This window comes from Pelophylax lessonae (assembly GCF_965119305.1).
Source record: "Pelophylax lessonae genome assembly, chromosome: 5".
Lineage (NCBI taxonomy): Eukaryota > Metazoa > Chordata > Amphibia > Anura > Ranidae > Pelophylax > Pelophylax lessonae.
In genome coordinates, this window is record NC_138772.1 from 353,436,075 (window position 1) to 353,459,096 (window position 23,022).

General features: G+C 44.0%; 1 protein-coding gene across 2 annotated transcripts in view; it reads left to right on the forward strand.

Annotated features, from left to right (window-relative positions):
- Positions 1-23,022, forward strand: part of CARMIL1 (capping protein regulator and myosin 1 linker 1) — a 477,665-nt gene that overhangs the window by 166,145 nt on the left and 288,498 nt on the right. For both annotated transcript variants that reach the window (XM_082259259.1, XM_082259260.1), the window contains exon 4: positions 13,973-14,032. In XM_082259259.1, the coding sequence (XP_082115385.1) occupies positions 13,973-14,032 (60 nt within the window). The remainder of the gene's footprint in view (positions 1-13,972; positions 14,033-23,022) is intronic.

A 23,022-nucleotide genomic window follows, 5' to 3' on the forward strand; every position in this document is an offset into this window, starting at 1 on the left:
CTGATAGCGGCTTGTCGCTTGAGACGGCTCCCCACGCCATCTGGTACGGTAAGCACCTTGTGTGTGGGGACCATCTGTGTGGGTGTCAGTCTGTGGCTGTGTGTACCCTCATGTCTGTGTGCTATGCGGGCTCCCTGTCAGATCCCTGTATGGATGCATTTCTTGTGGGCTGTGAGGGGGGGGCCCTCCCACTCTGCTGTGAGTTCTGTGGGGCAGATTAGACAGACATGCCTGAGCGGCGACCGCTATTGCGGCCTGCCATTTCTTTTTGCAGTACTTGCTATGGATGGCCCTGTCCTGTACAGCGCTGTGTTTTGGCGCCGATTGTCGCCATTTTGGTGGGCCGCGCTCGCTCGAGCACATGTCGGCGCCATTTTCTTGTAGCCTCGATCCCTCAGCCTGAGCGGCCATTTTTGCGGAGCCTTCATAGGCTATATAAGTCAGCCGGTTATTGCATCACTTCCTCTTTCTCTGGGACAGCGATGGGTGGCAGCAGCCTGTTTGTGCTCTCTCCAGGTTTTTCCTTCATTGTCCTGTCATTCCTTGCTCAGTGTTCTCTATCCCTGCGGGATCGGTGCATGCAGTAGTGTGCGGTGAGCTGCGCTCGCCGTGGTGTTAAAGGGACAGTACCCTTTTTTGCTTTCGTTGCTGTGGGCATGGATTCTCAGGATAGCAAGTTTCCCCCCGCCCTGGTGGGGGACCAGGGGGCTGCTGCACCCCCCGAGGGGGCTGATCTGGCCACTGTAGTGGCATCCTTAGTGTCTCAGGTGCAGATGCTGATGGCTGAACGATCCGCAAAAAGGGCCAGGTTATCCATTTCCTCTGATTCAGAGGGTGATGTGGCTGCTGGGGCTGGCGTGCCCTTCTCAGGGTCTCGCTCATCTCTGGACCTCGTGGGGTCTGAGGGGGAGGCGGAGGTGGAAGGGGTTGATACTTCTCCCCCTGGCTCGCCTGAAGAGCTTGCACTCATGGATGAGCTGATCGCCTCCATTAAGGATACTTTGCACTTGGAGGATGAGCCCGCTCCTCCTACTAGGCTGTCCTCCTTTGGGACGCAAAGGACCCGCAAATCTGCGCAGGTTTTTCCCTGCCCTGCTGAATTTCACCATACGGTTAATGAGCAGTGGCGCAATTTAAAGAAGCCCTTTATAGTGCCGAATAAGTTTAAATTGCTTTATCCATTTGCGCCATCCACCGACGAGCGTTGGTGTGTGGCGCCTCAGGTGGATCACGCGGTAGCCGTTTTAAACAAAGCTACTGCGATTCCTTCTGAGGATACCCCGGTTTTCCGGGACCCTACGGACAGGAGGTTGGAGTCTCTTTCCTGTCATGCCTACATGGTTGCTGGTTCTATGCTAAAACCTATCTTTGCTTCGGTTATGGCGGCCCAGGCGGTTGCCGATTGGACGAAGGTGCTCAGGCGCACCCTGGTGGCTGCTTCGGCTCCGCCTACCACATTGGCCATGGTGGATCAAATCCATCAAGGCGTCATGTACTTGTGTGATGCGGACTTGAATTTGGCTCCTTTGGCTGCACGCCTGTCTGGCGTGGCGGTGCTCAACCGTCGCCTGATATGGCTGAAGAATTGGTCGGTGGACCAATCTTCTCGCAAGACGTTGGCAGATTTTCCCTACGTGGGATCTCGCCTCTTTGGCGAGGCTTTGGATACTCTGATTAAGGGTGTTGCTGGGGGCAAGAGTACTCTCTTACCCCAGAATCCCAAGCACAGGTCTTTCCATGGAAAACGGAATCTCTCGTTTAGGCCCTCCCAGGGGTCCTTTCGTGCCTTTCGGTCACAATCCAAGGGCAAGCCCTTTAAGGGCCAGGGCTCCCAGAAGAAGCCGTGGACGGGTAAGCAAAAATCAGGCCAGTCCGGTTCCACAACCCACGCTAGTTCCGCCTGAAGGAACGCCCTCACCAGCTTCTGGGGTGGGGGGACGTCTGCGCGGTTTCCTCCAACCTTGGCTGATCCGCATTCAGGACAGATGGGTTCTGGAAATCGTTCGATCTGGTTACAAGATCGAATTTCTCTCTCGGCCGGCGGGCAGATTTTTTTTCTCAAATCTTCAGCTGTCTCCGGAGCGTTTGCAGGATCTGCACCTGGCGGTGCGGGACCTGTGGACCCAAGGAGTGGTGGTTCCGGTGCCTCATCGGGACAGATTTCGGGGGTTTTACTCCAATCTGTTCACTGTGCCCAGAAAGGAGGGCAAGGTGCGTCCGATTCTGGATTTGAAAGCTCTGAACCGCTTTGTGCGGGTGCGCAAGTTCCGCATGGAATCCCTGCGCTCGGTGGTGGCTGCCCTGAGTCCGGGGGAGTTCATGGCCTCCCATCGATCTGAAGGATGCGTACCTACACATCCCCATCTTCGAGGGTCATCAACGGTACCTTCGATTCGCCATTGCGGAGGAACACTACCAATTTGTGGCGTTACCTTTCGGTCTCGCTTCGGCTCCACGGGTTTTTACCAAGGTGTTGGCGCCGGTCCTGGCCCTGTTGCGGGCACAGGGTATTGCGGTCTTGGGGTATCTGGACGATCTCCTCATACGGTCAACTGCCAGCCAGAGCCTGATGGCCGACCTGTCCACCACGGTGCAGACGCTGCAGGAGTTTGGTTGGACCATAAACTTTCCGAAGTCGACTCTGTGTCCTTCGGTTCGCCTTCCCTATTTGGGGATGGTTCTGGACTCTGTTCAGGCGAAGGTTTTCCTTCCGGAGGACAAACTCCGGGCGCTTCAGGACGAGGTCGGGGCCCTCAGGGCCAATCAAAGCTTGTCCCTCTGGACATGCATGAGATGTCTGGGGTTGATGGTCTCAGCCTTCGAGGCGATCCCCTTTGCCCAGGGGTCTCCAGGCGGAGATTCTGGCCAAGTGGGACGGGCGTCCGCAGTCCTTGGATCTGCAGATCTCGTTGAGTCACCGCACCAGACAGTCTTCTGTGGTGGCTCCAGTCCCCGGCAGTGTCGGGTGGCAAGTCTTTTCGTCCATTGCTGTGGACGGTGGTCACCACGGATGGTCCCTTCACCCGGATGTCTTCCAGATGTTGTGCGCGAAGTGGGGTTCCCCAGATGTGGACCTGTTCGCGTCTCATCTAAACAACAAGGTGGAAAGGTTCGTGGCAAGGACGCGCGATCCTCAGGCAGACGCCTCAGACGCGTTAGTGGCGCCCTGGCATCAGTATCGTCTGATGTATGCCTTTCCACCGATTCAGCTGCTGTCCAGGCTCCTTCGCAGGTTAGCCTCGGAACCGCACACGGTGATTCTGGTGGCACCGGACTGGCCTCACCGGTCTTGGTACGCAGACCTCGTAAATCTGGCAGTCGACGCTCCATGGCGCCTGCCGCTTCGGGAAGACCTTCTGTCTCGAGGGCCGATTATTCCATCCTGCTTTACAGTCGCTGGCTTTAACGGCCTGGCTGTTGAAAGCCAGGTCCTGAAGGACAGAGGTCTCTCCCCTGAGGTCATTCCCACTTTGATCAAGGCTAGAAAAGCCTCTTCGGGAAAGATTTACTACCGCACTTGGAAAGCATACTTTGCCTGGTGTGAGTCCAAAGGGTTTTCCCCTCGCTCATACTCGGTGTCCAGAGTGTTGGCTTTCCTCCAAACTGGAGTGGACCAGCGTTTGGCGTTGGCCACGATTAAAGGCCAGATTTCTGCGCTGGCCGTCCTTTTTCAGCGCCCTGTGGCGTCAAACTCGTGATCCGCACCTTTGTTCAAGGGGTGCGCCATTTGGCCCCTCCACTGAGGGAGCCTTTGCCTCCGTGGGACTTGAACCTGGTTCTGTCCGTATTGCAACATGCTCCCTTTGAAAAGATCAGGGAGATCTCGTTGCCTCTGTTGTCCAAAAAGGTGGCCTTTTTGGTGGCGATCACGTCGGCTCGCAGGGTGTCGGAGCTGGCGGTTTTGTCCTGCAGCTCTCCCTAGGATAAGGTGGTCCTGCGACCTTACCCGTCCTTTCTGCCGAAAGTGATCTCGGATTTTCACCTTAATGAGGAAATTGTCTTGCCTTCGCTCTGCGCGAAGCCGAAGCATCCTAAGGAGGTTGCCTTACATTCCTTGGATGTTGTCCGGGCGATCAGGGTTTACCTGTCGTCAACTGAGCCTTTTCGCAAGTCGGATTCCCTCTTTGTCCTTCCTGAGGGACCTCGGAAGGGCATGGCGGCGTCGGCTACGACTATCGCCAAATGGATTAGACAAACCATTGTGCAGGTCTATGCCTTGAAGGGGAGGGTTCCTCCCTTTCCTGTAAAAGCGCACTCTACCAGGTCTTTGAGTACGTCTTGGGCTTTCCGGCATCAGGCTTCTGTGGCCCAGGTGTGTAAGGCGGCGACTTGGTCGTCCGTTCACACCTTCTCCAAGTTCTATAAGGTGGACGTTCAGGCATCGGCCGATGCCTCCTTTGGCCGTAAAGTTCTCAGTGCGGCGGTGCCTTAGGGACCCTTGTCTTTTGGGTCCTTGGCTGTTGGGGTGTTTTACCCCTGGGTTACTTGTTTTTTCCTGGGTTGTTGCTCCTGTTGAGCACGTTTTCCTGTTGCCCAGTTGGTTCTCTTACTGTGTGTAAGGTTCCTTTCTCTGATGTGGGTACTGCGTTGCTTTTTCTGTGGCTGCGTCTCCCACCCCTCAGGTCTACACTGCTTTGGGACGTCCCATTGGTGAAGAGGGGCGGCGACTGTCGGACGTAAGAGAAAACTGAATTTTTGTAAAATCTTACCGTAAAATTCCTTTCTCTGAGTCCCCCGACAGTCGCCGCCCCCCGCCCCTCTTTTGGGGTTTTTGTGTACTCTTACTGCTATGCTACCAAACTGAGTTGGGAATGCTGGTGCAGGGAGGTATTGACTAAGGGGACAGCCCCTAGGGATGTGTCTATGCTAAAAGCTTTTGTTATTAACAAATCTTGTTGCCTAGCTACTCCTGTGGAGCAAAGGTCAATACCCATTGGTTAAGACTTGGGAAGGGGCGGCGACTGTTGGAGGACTCAGAGAAAGGAATTTTACGGTAAGATTTTACAAAAATTCAGTTTTTTATATAAAGTCCATCATCGTGAATGGTGTAGTAAAATACTGGTATCGGTGAGACACTGGTAACAGTGAACACTCAAAAAATCAGCAGTGAACAAGTGTTATATATAACTTCAGCACCAGGTGGTTAAAAAAAAAACACAAACTCTCTTCTGGGTGTTCTACACCCTTACCTTACTGCTGTAAGGTAACAGCATGAAGCAATCCACTGGCAATCGTAGAACACACTCTGGGTAGGATGTGGGAGGTCCTATAGTCTCCAGTAAAAACGGAACATAAAGGAGAGACTCTGTATAGTGTAGTAGTTTTGAGGTAGTTTATTAGAGAAAATTGTATAAACTCACATTTGGGTAGATGAAAAACAGCAGATACCATTCATTTGGTAATGTCCGTGTACCCCAAACGGTCCTCTGGCCGCACTTCTGGGTTTGCCTATCAGCTGACCTTCTGACGCGTATCGTTACGGTCACGTGACTTCCTCAGGGGATAATGATAGGCTAGAATAGCGTACTTAAATACTAGAGCAATAGTCAAAGTCGATGTACATAGATATAATGAGCGGCATCCATTTCTTAGTAGCCTTTCGGATACAAATAAATAGTTAAAATCGAAACGGTCACTGTTCCGGTCATTAACCTCCATCCAAAGATATGGAACTTCCTAACAAAGGATACACACTCTCAGAAAGGAATAATGCTTTTCTATCAAACTATCCAACACAAGATGGTGCTCGCTAAAACCTCACCCATTCTAAAGTGGGAATCTGATTTACACAACACTTACACTTTGGAACATTGGCAACAGGCAATTCATTATACATACTCCATTTCCCATTGTGCTAACCACTGGGAGTTTTCTTATAAGGTCCTCTCACAATGGTATTTAACCTCCTTCAGGCTCCACTTTACCCCTCTCACTCTCCATTTTTGGCTTTTTTTTTAACTTTTTTTTTTTTTTTACAGTTTTTTTTTTTTAACTGTAAAAAAAAAAAAAAAATTTATGGAAACATCTAACATCTTTCGAGACCCTGTGTGAAAATGTGCTCTAAACTGTGCCATGCTGTACCCTATACTAATACTCCACTAGTGTGTGGTAGCAATGGAAACAGTCCCCGATGCAGAGACCAGGTTAGCCAGGACAGGAGGGACAAAAATAGCGGGTGTCACGCCTATATCCGCGTTTTCTACACAACATCTTCTTTGGGTAGAGGTACCAGGGAGGACATCGGGAAAATGCCTCTCATGCAGCAGGATCACTGCACCTCGATTGTGACTTTAGGCCACGGCACCTTCTGGATACAGAAGGGCATCAATGATCTCTAACTGGGATTTTAGAAAGGATTCACTTCTCCCTGATGCTTTGTATAGCACATAAGTGTTCAGCAGAGCCAATTGGAATAAATATTCAGACACTTTTTTTTTACCAGGGTCTGGCCTTTCGGGCAATTAGGTAAGGCGCCATAATCTGGTCATTGAAGTCCACCCCTCCCATGTTAAGGCTGTAGTCGTGGACACAGAGGGGCTTCTCAACACCAGTCGCCATTGTAATTTGGACTGTCGTATCTGCGTAAATGGAAGACCGAGCGAAAACATTCCGTGCGTCCCTCCACTTCACTGCATGCAATTTATTACACTTCAAGCAGGCTCGGCAACTGGTTAATGCCTTGCAGGTAAATCTTTCTGGTACATGTACAGTATTTGATAGTACAGGAAAGGATTTTCCACCTGTGAATGTTTATTGAATGTCAAATTCACTGCTTTTGGCCCCTTTCACATGAGAGATCCAATCGTGTCCAGCTGTCAGTTTTTCAGCCGGAACTGATCGGGAACCTTAATTCTTCTCTATAGAGCACCTGCTGTAAACAGGCTTGTGTCCATTTACACCTGGCAATCTATGTGTCAAATAATAAAAAAGCAAAATGGGATCCGTTCCTCTCTGGCTGGCCGGATCAGAGGCAATTGGGTGTAAATGGACAGCCCATAGAGCAGAGCGGGCTGTGCCCATGTTCACTCTGCATAAGCAGAGCACACTCAGACCTGTCAGACGCCTGTTTCGCTTTGCTCAGCAGGGAATCAGTGGACGGATCCCCTGCTGTGCAAAAACAGATCCGACCATGTGAAAGGGTCCTTAAAAGTAAGCCCCAGTCTTTTGTCTCAATATTTTTATTAAAGTTGAACAACTGTAAATACAAAACAGAAATGGTACATCAAAATCAAGTAGATATACTAGCTGATAACAAAGGTCAGGTAACCGGTATTAGAAGTGGGCAGTAGGTCATAATACAACCAGGTCAAACAGTAGTAAGCAAATCAGGTTTCAGGTAATGAGGATAGAGGAATTTGCATAAGGTCCTGGAACAATACAAGAACGTGGGGAAACAAAACGAAGGGGGGGGGGAACCCCCAAAATGCATGGCCACGACCCCTAAGACACCCCTAAAGGGAACATACTGTGTCTCAGAGGTAGTGTCCTGTCTAAAATGGATCTTATGTGAAAATAACCACAGCAAACCCCTCATTACAGATTTATATGAGTGACCTTGCTTTCCCTTATAACCTAAACAACAAATTGTAAAAACAAATAAACCTGGCTAATACAAAATGTCGGTTCTGTCCCTAAACGAATCGGAACATGGGGTAGGAGACCCTGACCCATCCGAACCCTATTGAAAAAGTAAAACCCGACTCTTTGTCCGCTGCAAAAAGCCCCAGTCTTTTGAAGGGGAAAATATGATGAGCAAAGTTGAGATTGCACATCTTTATCAAAACAAAGTGAATTTTGTTACATGGTAGTATTAGGCCCCACTCACACTTAGACCCTGTTCACACTGGGGCGACCTGTCAGGCGACCTGGTCGCCTGACAGGTCGCCGTAGGTCGCCTGCCATAGAGAAGCTGTGGACCCTTTCTAATAGGAGCGACACAAGTCGCTCCGACTTAGAAAAAGGGTCCGGAGCTTCTTTGGGGCGACCCGGAACGACCTGCATTGACTTCAATGTTATGAAGTCCGTGCCGGCCGCTCCAAGGTTGCGGTGCGAGCTGCGCACCGCGACCTGTGAGGTCGCCCCAGCAAGTAGCGTCGCCCCAGTGTGAACGGGGTCTTATGCAATTATCTGCTTGAAGCCTGTAGTTCAAATACTCTCAACAAACAAAATCCTATTAATTTCAGTAGCCCATGTTCACATCTGAGCGTTTTGTTGCCTGTAGCAAAATGCTTGTCGCTCCAAAAAGTACATGAGCCTCTTTTAGATAGATTGGCCCCATAGACTTCAATAGGAACGGTTGAAAAATTCTTATCATGAGCGTTGTACAAGCATTTAAAGAACGTTTTGTCGCATGTTTTCTGGCAAAAAAAGTAGCTCACCACCTCTAATCTTCTCCCTCTGCTGCTTTCTATTGGCTAAAATAAAAGCACCTGAAGTTTTTTTTAAGTTTAACACATTCAATACCAGACACTTTTACCCCTTTCCTGCCCAGGCCAATTTTCAACTTTGAGTGCTGTCACACTTTGAATGACAATTGTGCGTTCATGAAACACTGTACCCATATGTGTGTATGTATGTATGTATGTATGTGTATAGATATATACAGTGCCTTGCCAAAGTATTCGGCCCCCTTGAACTTTGCAACCTTTTGCAACATTTCAGGCTTCAAACATAAAAATATAAAACTAATTTTTTGTGAAGAATCAACAAGTGGGACACAATCATGAAGTGGAACGAAATTTATTGGATATTTCAAACTTTTTTAACAAATGAAAAACTGAAAAATTGGGCGTGCAAAATTATTCAGCCCCCTTAAGTTAATACTTTGTAGCGCCACCTTTTGCTGCGATTACCCATTGTGCTAAGTCGCTTGGGGTATGTCTCTATCAGTTTTGCACATCGAGAGACTGAAATTTTTGCCCATTCCTCCTTGCAAAACAGCTCGAGCTCAGTGAGGTTGGATGGAGAGCGTTTGTGAACAGCAGTTTTCAGTTCTTTCCACAGATTCTCGATTGGATTCAGGTCTGGACTTTGACTTGGCCATTCTAACACCTGGATATGTTTATTTGTGAACCATTCCATTGTAGATTTTGCTTTATGTTTTGGATCATTGTCTTGTTGGAAGACAAATCTCCGTCCCAGTCTCGGGTCTTTTGCAGACTCCATCAGGTTTTCTTCCAGAATGGTCCTGTATTTGGCTCCATCCATCTTCCCATCAATTTTAACCATCTTCCCTGTCCCTGCTGAAGAAAAGCAGGCCCAAACCATGATGCTGCCACCACCACGTTTGACAGTGGGGATGGTGTGTTCAGGGTGATGAGCTGTGTTGCTTTTACGCCAAACATAATGTTTTGCATTGTTGCCAAAAAGTTCGATTTTGGTTTCATCTGACCTTCTTAGCACCTTCTTCCACATTGATAAAGAAAAAAGTGACCGCACTCCGAGGTAGAAATCAAAAAGGAGTGATTATTCCACATCAAATAAACATCAAGGATTCAAACTGTGAGACATGGGACAAAAGGTAGACGCGTTTCACGACTAAAGATGTCGCTTACTCATTACCAATCCCTTTCATATCTATCCCGCACTCACCGGAAGTCGGCACCCCTACAGCGTGTAGATAGTAGGAAGTCACCGCGAGAGAGGGTCTTGTGGTCCCTACACTCTGTCGTTTGTTTACTGATACTAAATGTGAGTAATATGCCTATTTGATTTAATAAAGGAAAGATTGTTAACAGTACGTCACTATATGAGGCTCTTTTCTCCTAATATGACCCCGGATACATCACTGTTGAACATGCATTACATTTGAGTTTGCTTTACGTATTATGCATATGGGATAAGAGGATCCAGGATCTGGTACTGGAGAGATTGGCATATAGGAGCAGTTCCTTTTTGAGGATATACCCTACTATCTACATGCTGGTTACCCCTGTAGGGGTGCCGACTTCCGTTGAGTGCGGGATAGATAGGAAAGGGGGAGCACTGTTTTTCCTCACCTGTCACCGGGATACCTGGATCACCGCAAGAATTACCCACCGATCTTTGCACCTTCAACCCTCATGAACTTTATGGACTTTTTCACCTTATTTTTGTAGTGCAATTTTTTTTTGGCTTGATTTCTGGTAGCGACACAGCTCAAGGGTCTTGATGATTGAGCATTGCTAATTAGCACCTACTGCACTTTACCACTTTTTGCTGCTAATACTTCACCATTACCATTAATACTGTGTCCAGCATATATTTCACTGGTCCAATACAGGACCTCTCTGCACTTTATCACATTTCTTTAGGTCATTTATTCAATTTTTGTCACTGGAATCACCTTATCTTTATTCTTTACATTCCATATTTCAATCATATTGGAATCACTTACACTCTTAAAGATTTCTTTCATCCTTGGTTGACACACGTAGTTTTGTTTCAACTCACCCCTTCTTGGTGAACCAATTATAGCCCATAGACCAGCACCTTTTTCTTATCTGGTCATCTTCAACACTGAGCACTTTATATACACCTTTTTTTGAAGTAATTCTTTTAGAATTTTTTCATTAACCTTATTACACTGTTGCACTTTATATTTATATGGCTGTCTAGTTTTTGTCTCTATTATATGGTTTTATTATTTATATATTAATTATTGTGATTGAAGGTGCACTTTATATTTATATTATTTATATTATCTATGAGGTTTTTTCTCACAGCCGTCTTAATCTGTGCATACAATTCACTGTAATTGATTGTGAAATTTTCACTTTACATGTTACACATACCCATTGACAGCGCCAGTTACCTCACCATCCTTCATATATTAGAATATCGACCTCACAGTCTATATTTTTGAGGTAGGCAGCAGCCGTTCCACTGTTTTCTCCATAGCGCGGATACTTCCACCTATACATAATCTCTTTAACCACTTCCGGAAGGATTTGGCCCCTTAATGACCCACAAATAGAGCTTTCTTTTGGTGGTATTCGATCACCTGTGCGATTATTATTTTTTGCGCTATAAGCAAAAAAAGAGCGACAATTTTGAAAAAAAAAACAAAAACAATATTTTTCACATTCTGCTATGACATTCTCAAAAAAAAATTTAAAAATCTAAATTTTTTAACATTTTAGGCCAATTTGTTTTCTGCTACATATTTTTGGTAAAACAAAATCGCAATAAGCGTATTTTGATTGGTTTGCGCAAAAGTTATCGTTTCTACTAACTACGGGAAAGATTTATGTCACTTTTATTGTTGTTTTTTTTTTTTTTTTTACTAGTAATGGCGGCAATCTGCAATTTTTTTTTTTTTGCGGGACTGCGACATTGCGGCGGACAGATCGGACCCCTGACTGATGTTTTTGACACTTTTGGGGGGACCAGTGACATTAATACAGTAATCAGTGCTAAAAATATGCACTATTACGGTACTAATGACACTGGCAGGAAAGGGGTTAACATTATGGGTGATCAAGGGGTTAAATGTGAGCCTAGGAGAGTGATTCTAACTGTGGTGGGGGCTTCTGAAATGACCATAGAGACATGATCCTATATAGAAGGATCAAAGTGGCTCTATGATCATTGCAGGGAGAAGAACAGTCAGCTGTGTTTTCTCTCTCAGCGGGGAACGATCGCAGGTGTCAGGCGGCAATCGGAGCTGCCTGACACACGCATTGGCTTCCCCGCTGACGAGCGGGAGTGCGCCGACGTCGGCGCACGCTCGCCCCCCAGCCTCCTGAAAGCGAGCGGCGTAGGTCTACGTTGCTTTGCCAAGGAGCGGCTGCCTGCCGCAGTATATCTGCGGTGGGCGGTCGTAAAGGGGTTAAAGTAGAACTGTGGCCAGGACATACAAATATTTACATATTCTTAACAATTAGTAAATGAGAATTAAAACAAGCCCTTAAAGCAAAGCACTCCCCTCAACCCCCCCCCCCCCACCACCCTCCTCCCTGGCCACATTTGCCAATTCTTTTTTTTTTTTTTGGGGGGGAGGGGGGAGATGGGTACCTAGTTTTGACAGCTCGGACTGCCTAGGCAATCGGAGTGGAAGTTCTCCTCTCCCCCTCCCTCTCTGTAATCTTCTGGGACACTTCAAAGGTTCCTGAAGATTGCCTGACCATTGAGGAGGCGCAGCTCGACTTGCCCATGCGCATTGTGCACCCGTCTGTGAAGCCGCAAGCTGTCACACTGAGGTGCCCACGGTTGTAATGCAGAGGAGAGGGAGAGAAACAAGGGTTTGGGCGACCACATCGCTGGGACAGGTTTATTAAAAGTCAGCAGCTAAACACAAAAATGACTGGAACTCCACTTTAATAACCTCTGTAGTTACAGGCACTGTAAAAACAATCATCCTTGAAGCCAAACTTCAGCCTTACTTTAAGTGTTGTACAGGCTCCTCTCCTGTACTGAGCTGCTTAAATTGTGAATTTGGGAACTGCAAGAAGTAAGATAAAGCCTGTCTTATTTACTAACTAGAAGACATCTAGCATTATATAGAACTTTTTTCCCAGCCTTACTGTCCGGCCCATTTCAGCTCCTTCAATCATGGAGGCTCAGCATCATGTGTGGACTTTATCTAGGGCAGTACACATGCAAATGCGGCCTGTCTAGAAACGTCCAGTCTTTCAGACTTGCATCTATCCATCAAGGCATTTTGATAGTTACATATTTGAGAAGGTTAAATAAAGACACCAGTCCATCGTGCATGTGTGTGTCTCTAACACTTCCCATAGTCCATCCAGTTCAACGTGTGTATGTGTGTCTCTAGCACTTCCCATATCCCTGTATATTGTGTTCACCAAGATGCTTCCTGCTGACACCACCATTGGTGGAAGGGAATTCCACCTCCTTACTGTTCTAACAGTAAAGAACCCCTTGTGCAGTTTAAGGTTAAACACTTCTCATCCAACTCTATTGAGTGACCTCTTGAACGACCTGAGACTGAAGCTAGAATCCCCGTTTAGATATTGATATATTATGATTGTATCTCCTCTTTTTAGCATCTCCTCTCTAGGGAAAATAAGCTTAATGTGTTTAGCATTTGCTCATAACTGGCATCCTCCACCCCCCCCCCCTTATTAGCTTTGTTGCTCTTCTCTGGACCCTTTCCTATTCCAGCACATTCTTCCTGAGGACTGATGACCAGAACTAGATAGCATACTCAAGATGTGGCCGATCCAGGGTTTTGTAATGTGGTAGAATTAGTCTTATCTCATGAGTGAAATTTTGAGATTTCCATAATAGGCAGTATACTGTATCTCTTAAACATTAAAGCTGATTTTTTTAATCTGCATATATAGCCATCCAAGTTAGGAGTCCGCATTCTGCTCCTGTTCTATTTCTGTGTTTTCATTGGAAATTCGAAGGCTGGGAGGGGACCAGAAGGAACTGAGCCCTCAAAGTGGAATTCCTGTCAAAATCTTAAACTTCACGTTTGTTTCTATAAGCCAATTAATCACCTTTGCTATTATTTATTCTTGCGTGTGCCATTCCTACTGTCCTTTTTTTTTTTTTTTTTGTCTTCCATTCTGCCCTGCTGCAGACTATTCCCTCTCTCTGGCCAACAACGTTATAATGTAGCTGCTGAATACCTTTGCTGAATCCTCCTCCCTTATACCGTTGTTGGACCCGCATCTCCCTTCCTGTTTTGCGAGGTATGCATGTCAAATGATTATTAGCATGATTATAATGATCTTATGAATGAGGGTCCAGATCAGCTCCACTCATTCGCCTAGACACAATACGGCTTGCAGGGGCGATGGAGACATTGAAAGCACAGTATACGTTGTTGAATCTGTCACCATAGAAAATTATGCCACAATATCTGCAGCTACAGAGGTCAGTGAGGGTTTGTTTTAAAGCTTGTACATGACTTATGCATGTATTTCATTATCCAAAGTCTGACCATAGTTTAACTTTAATACAGAATATAATTGTGACTGTATTTAAAAGTATGCTCATTCTTTATTATTATTTTTCTTTTCAGCTCGAATTAACATTCAGCTATTTGGAGATACAAGGCATGATCTGCAACAAACCAGGTTATGTAAGTATCTATCTATCTATCATGATCTTTAAAGGAAATCACTAAATGGCTGCTCCATAATTCATATGCTATTTTACAATTTTTCATTAATGCTTAGTAAATGTGTTCAATTAAATTTAATTGGAGTAATTGTAAAAGATCTTATATTAACAGTGAGCAACTCTAACACCTGTATTGCCCATTAGTATCCTGAGTGACAGAAGGTATGCCAAAGAACTAAGCACTTTCATAGACAATGCCACATTCTCTTCTTCAGCTGTCAAAGTTGAAGTGGTTTCCACTACAAAGTGTATTTCTGTTTCCATTATTCAACTATTTTTGTATGCTGCATCCCTTGAATGTACCCTGTACAAAAATACTCTCTGGAAAGGATGACAGTCTCTCATTAGTGGAGTGCAAAGAAAAAAATAGACTAGAAACGACAGGATTGAGATATATATGTGTGTATGTATATATATATGTGTGTGTATATATATATATATATATATATATATATATATATATATATATATATATATATATATATATATATATATATATAGATATATATATAGATATAGATATATTTATATTTAGGCAGCAATACTCTAAATCAGCCTTTCTCAACCTTTTCAACACCGAAGAACCCTTGAAATAATTTTTAGGTCTCAGGGAACCCCTGCTAAAAATGACTATATTTACAACTCATGATACATTAAAGTGATGGTCAGTGGGATGAATGCTCCTTACACTTGTGGACACTAGGGATGTAACGATATCAAAATCTCACGGTACGATACAATTTCGATATAAACCTCACGGTACGATATTTATTGCGATATTGTGGAAAAGCTCATGGTATTGTTAAATAGCTCATGATAGTGTTTGTGATGATAATAGCGAAAAAATACCGACATTTATTCTGCTTTTGCCAGTCAACAGGCAATTTATTGTTGTATTTATGGATCCATGACAACATAAAACACTGATCACATAGTGCTTTTAAAGTGCAAGTTGTAGTCAGGAATATCAATATTCTGTATAGTAATATTTGGTAGTGAGCCAGGAGGTCCAGTGGATGCTGACAAGTGGAGCTGAAGGCAGAGCAACCTTGGGAAAAACAGTGTCCGTGAGTACCGGGAAGCTTGCCAGGGGTCTGCCCAGGAAGGGGGGACCACTCCAGTGGAGAGTCAGTGGACAGGGGCTAGCACGCACAGCAAGTGAGAAAGGGGGTGCCAAGTTAGGACCCTAAAGAAAAACTAATTCAGGGTCATATTCTTGATCTTCACTTCAGTGGCAAGGCTAAGCAGCTGCCTTGCTTTTCTACAGTATACAGACTTAAGGCCCATACACCCAATCAGAAAATCAGATGAGAAATACCATTTTCTAAGCGATCGTATGATAATCTAATGGTTAATACAGAGCTTTCAAGAGCTGATCATGACCGTTCATCTGATATTATTCAAAGGCACAAACTATTTTTATTTTTTTTAAAGTAAGGTGGGTAATGTAATCTCTAGGATCTAAAATAACAGGCTGCAGCCTAAGGGCTCTTTCACACGGTCCACCTCCGTAGGCGGATTCGTGCTGCTCAGCGGGGATCGATCCGCTAAGCCGGTGGATGACAGCTCCGTCTCCGCTTGCAGAGCGGAGAGGGAGGTGTCACAGCCCCCAGTGCTCTCTATGGGGAATCGGATGAGAGCGGACCGCCTGTGTGAAAGAGCCCTACCTCGCATATCCCAAGAAAGGGATGTGGATATTAGAAAAAAGGGGGAGGTATGGGTGGTGCTGCTTAAGAAAGAATTACAGATGTATCTAAGCAAAAGAGTGAGGCCCTCAAATATGTGCTAAACAAATGAAAAAGTAATGGTGTAGCAAAATATATTCTAATAAATACCTATATGTCTCTATAGTGGGGAATCTGTAAGGAAAAAATAAAATACACAATAATTCATGAATCAAAATCCAAGCATAATATACCGGTACTATATAGTGCTCCAGCTGTAAAAAATGTGCAAACTGGGTATACCGGTGAAAAAAAAAAAAAATCAATGCACACTAGTTCATAAAAAAAAAAAAAATTCATAAAAAAAAAAAAAAAAAAAATTACAATTACCTAAAAGTGCAATAAGTGTGCAAAATATGCAAACAATTGTAATGAACCCAAAAAATACATATAAAATGACTAAGTGCAATAAATAGTTCAAATTTAAACTATAATAAAATAATAAATCCTAATGTGTTGGTCTACCACTCAAAAACAATTAATGAGTCCATAAAAAGTGACAACGTGCAAAGATCTGTGCAAGTGAATTGCTGATGATCAATCATGCTCTCCTTCCCTCCGTCCGCACTCACCAGAATGTAGAATGCAGAGGTCACCCGCATCAGCCACAGTGTGTATGTCTTTTCACCTCTATATACCGGATCATGGGGTGGACGTAAGCTAAGCACCTCTTCACTGGCACCACCTACACAGTGATTTCAGTGTACTCAATCCCAGGGAATTCATCATAGGTTTGAGGGGGTAAAAAGAGGCATCCTGGTCAAGGTCACTTTTCCATTTGTTTAGCACATATTTGAGGGCCTCACTATTTTTCTTAGATACATCTGTACTTCTTTCTTAGGCAGCACCACCCATACCTCCCCCTTTTTTAAATTTTTTTTTTTTTTGTTAAGAAAATTGTAGGTTTTCGTTAAATCAGCACAGTGTTTGCCCAAAAATACAGTATATGATATTGCTTCGGAATTTTTATTCTGTCTGAGAATTTTCATAACTTTAGTAACTTCTTCAATTTCGATACAGAGACCAGCATGGGAGGAAAAAAATGTATGATCATTCGTCCGATAATTTTATTGTGTGTATGAAGCATTGGGTTCATTTCTCAGCCTTTTAAACGGAGAGAACACCTGTAGTTTGGCATTATGCTAACCTTTGAATTTTTTTTGGTTATAGTGCTGAAACAAAAATCTTGGCAAAAAAAGGCTTTTTTATTTTTCTGGTTCTTTCCACAAAACAGTAAATGCTAACTGTACATTTTCACAAATCTGCACAAAACATAGAGCAGAAGATGCGATTGCCTTACAGGAGAGGGCAATCTTATATCTTACTTTACATTCTATTGTCTGTCTTGTTATGCCTTAGACAAGACAGCTGTGGTATATTTATAAAAATGTTTTTGACAGACAATTGTTTCCAGTTCTTCCAATTATATAGTGCTTTGCTTACATCCTTTATCCCATCACCCCTCATGTAATATTTCACATTATGCATTGCAACAGCTAAAAATCTAATTGATTAAATTGTAATGTTATATTGCTGATCAACACAAAATAGGCCATTGTGGAAAATATAGTTTTTTTATAGATTTTAAAATTCATTATGAAAAAAAAAAAAAGGAAAAAGTCTTGATAAAATATATGTTCATCTCATTTGTTGGTTAACTCCTTAGGGACCATGCCCACTGGCTTGAAAATCACTGCTTCTTCAGGACTTTTGTGTTTTGCCTTTAGAAGCAGCTTAATGTTATCCTATGTGTCCGTGCACATTCGGATGCTTAAAGGCATATTTGAGGCCCCGCATTTAGAGGCAGGGGAAAAAAAAACCTTCTGGTTCTGTGCTTTTAAATGGAGCTAAACGCTAAGCCCTCAAACTCGTCTGGACTGTGTACCAAAACGTTCTATATTCGTTTTTTTTTTTTCTGCGTAGGGAACTGGCATTTTTTTTTTTTTTAAGCCCATTGTGCATGGAGCCTTAAAATCTATTGTAACCAACTGCCTTCAAAAGGCAATTTGTTGAACAAAGGTCATTTTGTAATTAAAACCTATTCCAAATGTTGAATATCTACTGTAGCATTTTTAAATCCACTTTAGAAAAATGTAAATAATATGACACAATCATGGTTCTTCCTAAGGAAGGACACAATATTTTATTATTATTATTATTATTATTATATGGGATTTATATAACGCCAACAGTTCTTTACAACTCGAGGGCAGAAAGTACAGTTACAATACAATTTAATACAGGATGAATCCAAAGACAAAAAATATTTGAAAGCTTTATTTTATTAGGTCAAATCTTAACTTTCTTGCCTTGGCACAAAGTTCTTAAGCCTAGTACACATGGGGTGAATATTAGGCGGCATCGGCCAGTTCAAAAGAAACCAGCCGACATTCGGCCCAATGTGTGCTGTAGAAGGTCTGACAGAAGCCTGTGGAAGGGGCATTACCAAAAATGGTCTGCCAACTGGCTCCTGATCAGCGCTTTCAGCCAATAACTTAAAGCACTGACCAGAGTGTTCTGGCGAGGGGGGAAACACAATAGCACAGCAGGGGGGATCTCTGTACTAACACTGGATTGTTTAGTACAATGGCTCTGACCAGAGCTGCCAGGTTTTTTCGTTCACCCCGCTGGGCAAAGTTTACGGTAGATCTTAAGGGGATTATTCAGCCAGATTGTTATGTGCGGTGAGCTTTAGGTTATTCCAGTTAAAGCCCAGACATCAATCAAATGGTGTTAGTCCTCATTTAACCTGTCAAATCTAGAGCAACAGTGTCCAAAAAAATGCACATGAAATAATTTGCATAATCAGGCTTTCTTGATGGGAGCCTGTGATGGTCCCTTAGTTATATTAACCTCAACTGAATAAGAAGATTATGACAGTGGGGGTGTGGGAGGGGCGACGGAGGAGGACTTCACCTAAAAGAAAAGGCATCAGCACAAGGGTCACATCCTACTGACTGTAAGTTATGTCCCTTATGCTGTTTTTCTGTGTTTTTATTTTGGCTGCGCTTAGGCGTGTGTGAATCAGATGCTAAATAATAACACTATAAAAATGCAGCACATTCCGAAGGGAGTGAATACTTATGTAAACCACTGTATAATTTAGAATAACAATTTTCCTAAAAATATTTTTTTGCGCTAAGTTGCCTTTTCAACAACTAAGGGTTTTTTCATCTATCCAAGTGATATTTTAAACCAAGTGCTAGGATGTCAACACAATAGAACCACTTTTAGGGTGATAAAGAAGTGTCAGGTTCTACAGCAAGAACATGGTGTGGCTAAAATGGCTTTAATAGGAAAACAGTCAATGAAAATGGGGATTTTCAAAACGCATAGGAAGCTGTGCAGTGCACTTTGCAGATAAAAAGCAGATTCAAACAATTGTTGCATGATACAAGAAAAGGGTTATCATGCATTGCCTGTGTAGACATAACAATTTTCAATTACACCCACCATACAAAAGAAATGAAGTTGTGTAGTGCCACATTCATTCATTCAAAATAAGAAAAAATGCAAAGAATTACTTTTAGCATACAGAAAACACAAAATACTGCTGTGCAGCATCTATACATGCAAAATAAGAACCAATATTAAGAATTGCACCAATCATACACAACAAAGAAAAATATTGCTGTGCAGCATCACTACATATAATAAGGATAGTTATTGAGTTATTGAGTTATTCAGCATACAGAAAGAGAGATCTGCTGTTTAGCGATACATACAGAATAAGAACAGATGACTTACCCATGCAGCAGCAAAATCAATACCCCAGGTTATGTTAGGCAGGCATTTCCACTTCCAAAGTCTAATAAAATGAACGAGGCCACTCCACAACCCGGCAGTAGCTCTCGCTGAATGCCTTGCAACCACTGCTTTGCCGTTCTCTGAAAAGTGGTCCACCATGGATCCCTTTTCAGAGGGGGCAGCAAAGTGTACCAAAGGTGTGCAGAAGCCCATACTGCGAATTACACCTAGCATACAGGGCAAGAGAAGTCGTGATGTGAAGCATACATGTGCCTATACATACAGATTAAGAATATACGGACAATTTACTAAATCTGGTGCACACAGAATCTGGTGCAGCAGTGCGTAGTACCCAATCAGCTTCTAACTTCAGGCTGTTCAATTAAACTTTGCCAAAACAAAACCTAGAAGGTGTTTGGTTACTATGCACAGCTGCACCAGATTCTATGTGAACCAGTTTTAGTAAATCTCCCCCACTGAGAATTATAGTGAACATGCAGAGCAAGAGTTCCACTGAGCACTGTCTATATGCACAGACTGAGAACCGATATTAAAAATTACACATGACATAGACATGAAGCCATTCTTTGTTGCGTTTATGTTCAAATAGCAGAAACAAAGCTTTATGTCTAGTGTGTACAGCAAAAGAAATGCAGTGTTCAAATGTAAATGCTATCAAATGCTAACTTCTAGAAATGGTAACCAAAACTCCAAAATTCATATTTCCTGAAATTTTACATACATGTACTTTTTTTAACATATTTGCATTTTATATACACTATATCATCTGCATTTTAAATAAGTAGACTGCTCTTTCCTTGTTCTCATCCTGCCTAAGCGTTCCTTTGGTGTCACCGCTGTTCTTTTTCCTCATTCTGTAGTGCTCCCCAAGATCTCTGTCCTCAGAACCCCTATATTCTCTATCTAAGCCAGGTTCCTTGGTCAGTTGATGACCTTGCATAGATTTTAATGCCCATCGCTATGGTGATGACCAGGACAGCCATCAGAAATTTTGAAGCCCCTTACACCGCTTTAAGCCCGAGCTCCCGGGTCTGACCACCAACATTCCCCAGGGTTTGCCCACTGCTGCCCCACCTAATCCACCCACTGGCCATCCCACGGAGTCCTTCAGTGCACCCACATTTATTTTAACACGCTTACAACTTAGTACACGAAAATGAAAAGTGTATTCCCAGTCATCAGTGCTTTCAAGATTTAACACTAAAGAATTATATTTTGGCCAAAAAATATGAAGCCTGCTACCACAACAAAGTGGACTATTTTAAACAGGGCACAACAATAACGCTAACTGCACTGCCTTTTCAAAGACACATCCCCATATAGCAGAGATGGCCCAATCCAGAAAAAAAAAAAATCCCCATATAGCAAAGAGACAGCCCCATTCAGAAAAAAGGCACTCACTGCACACCTCCTAGCCCTACTCAGTCCTCACAGCTGTTCCCACTTCAACAGTGCCTGCCTCTCCTCTCCCACTTGCATCGCTCCTCTGAGGCCCCCCAATCCTCTGAACTAGGTCAGCGCTCTGAGGCTCCCCCTCACCAGAGTCCCAAGTGCTGGGAGTCAGAGGCCAATGCAGTGGGCGGCACCAGCGGGAGTCAGGACTAGTTGTCAATATAGGGAAGGAAAGGAACAAAGGGGATGTGCCAAGGCCGGGCCCCCTACATCTATATTGGCTCTACCCCCCTGATGTCGACCCTGGTGATGACACGCAAATCTATCTCTCTACTCAGCTCCTCCCTTTGGTCTCATTGCACATGACTGAACTACTAATGAACATATCATTATTGATGTCACGCTGCTTCCTAAAACGCAATATTTCTAAAACTGAGCTCATAATATTTCCACCCACTACCCCAACTTTTCCGTTAGGATCAATAGCACAACTATCAGTCCAGTCCCTGTCCAAATCTTGCCATCCTAATCTCCTGTAATATATATCCAACATAACATTTCTCTTTCGATCATCGACAGACACAGTGCTCCAAAAATCATAACTAGTGGGTTATATTGCCGCCTTGGGCTTTAAATTTTGTGCTTTCGATTCTCCAGAAACCTCCATTTGAGAATATTTAGGAGATTCCCTTGCCTACGTTATCCCAGAAGGTGGCATTCTTAGTGGCTATTACCTCGGCCCGCAGGGTATCAGAATTGGCCGCATTATCCTGTCGCAATCCCTATTTAGTGGTCCTGCCCAAAGTTGTCTCTGACTTCCATTTGAATGGGGACATTGTGTTGCCTTTATTGTGTCCCAAGCCGGCCATCCCAAGGAATTCGATTGGCATACCTTGGATGTGGTTCGTGCGATTCGGGTGTATCTGGCAGCTACTGAGTCTTTTTTCAGAGGTCAGGCTTGCTTTTTATGGTTACGGACGGACCAAGAAAAGGGCTGGCCTCTTCTTCGGCTACCATCTCCAGATGGATCAGAAAGACGGTGACTCAGACCTATTCCATTAAAGGTTAGGTTCCACCTTTCCCTGTCATGGCACATTCAATTTCGGCGCTGAGTGCTTCTTGGGCCTTCTGTCATCAGGCTTCAATATTGCAAGTTTGCTTAGTCGTCCGTGCATACCTTCACAAAATTCTATCAGGTAGATACTTTGGCATCTGCGGATGCTTCTTTTGGCTGCAAAGTTTTGCAGACTGCTGTTTAGGAGGAGCTGTTCCCTCTTGAGGGGTGTTTTTTTTTTCTTTAAACCTTTATTTTTCTCACGGGGCTCCTGTGTCCTGGTTAAGGGCTCTTATGTTTTAGCCTTGGGTTGTTTTCCTTTTGGCACTGCTTTTGGAAGTCTACTCGTTATGATTTATGGAGCGATGTGTCCGTAGATGAACGAAAGGGAAAATGGGATTTTTGTACTTACTGTAAAATCCTGTTCATCGACGGACACAGCACCCACCCCTCTATGGAGTTCTGATACTTCAAATACTTATTACCTAGAGCAGAGAGGGGGGTTATATACCAGCTGAGGATGGCCACAGGGGTGTAGCCAGGTGTTTTTTGTTCTGCCTAGTCCTACTCCTGGAGGAGGCAATATAACCCACTAGTTATGATTTATGGAGCGCTGTGTCTGTTGATGAACTCCGAGAAATGGATTTTGTGGTAAATACAAAAATCCCATTTTCCCTTCCTAAACAAAGGACCCCCACCAAGCTAATAATCTGCTCACTTGTTTTTCCTGGCCTTGCCCACTGCAACTCCCTTCTCATTGGCCTTTAATGAACGCTGCTGCCGGACTCATCCACCTTACTATCCACTCAGTGTCTGCCACCACTCTCTGTCAATCCCTCCACTGCCTTCTGATCCCCCAACAAATACAATTCATTAAATAAACAATGACTTACGAACCCATCAACACCGTCCTTATCCCAAAATATCAACCAATATCTATCCTCCCAAGACCTCCTGCTGTCTAGCTCCTTTGTCATGTCCTCCCTTCCTTGTCTCTATAACTTCTCTAGT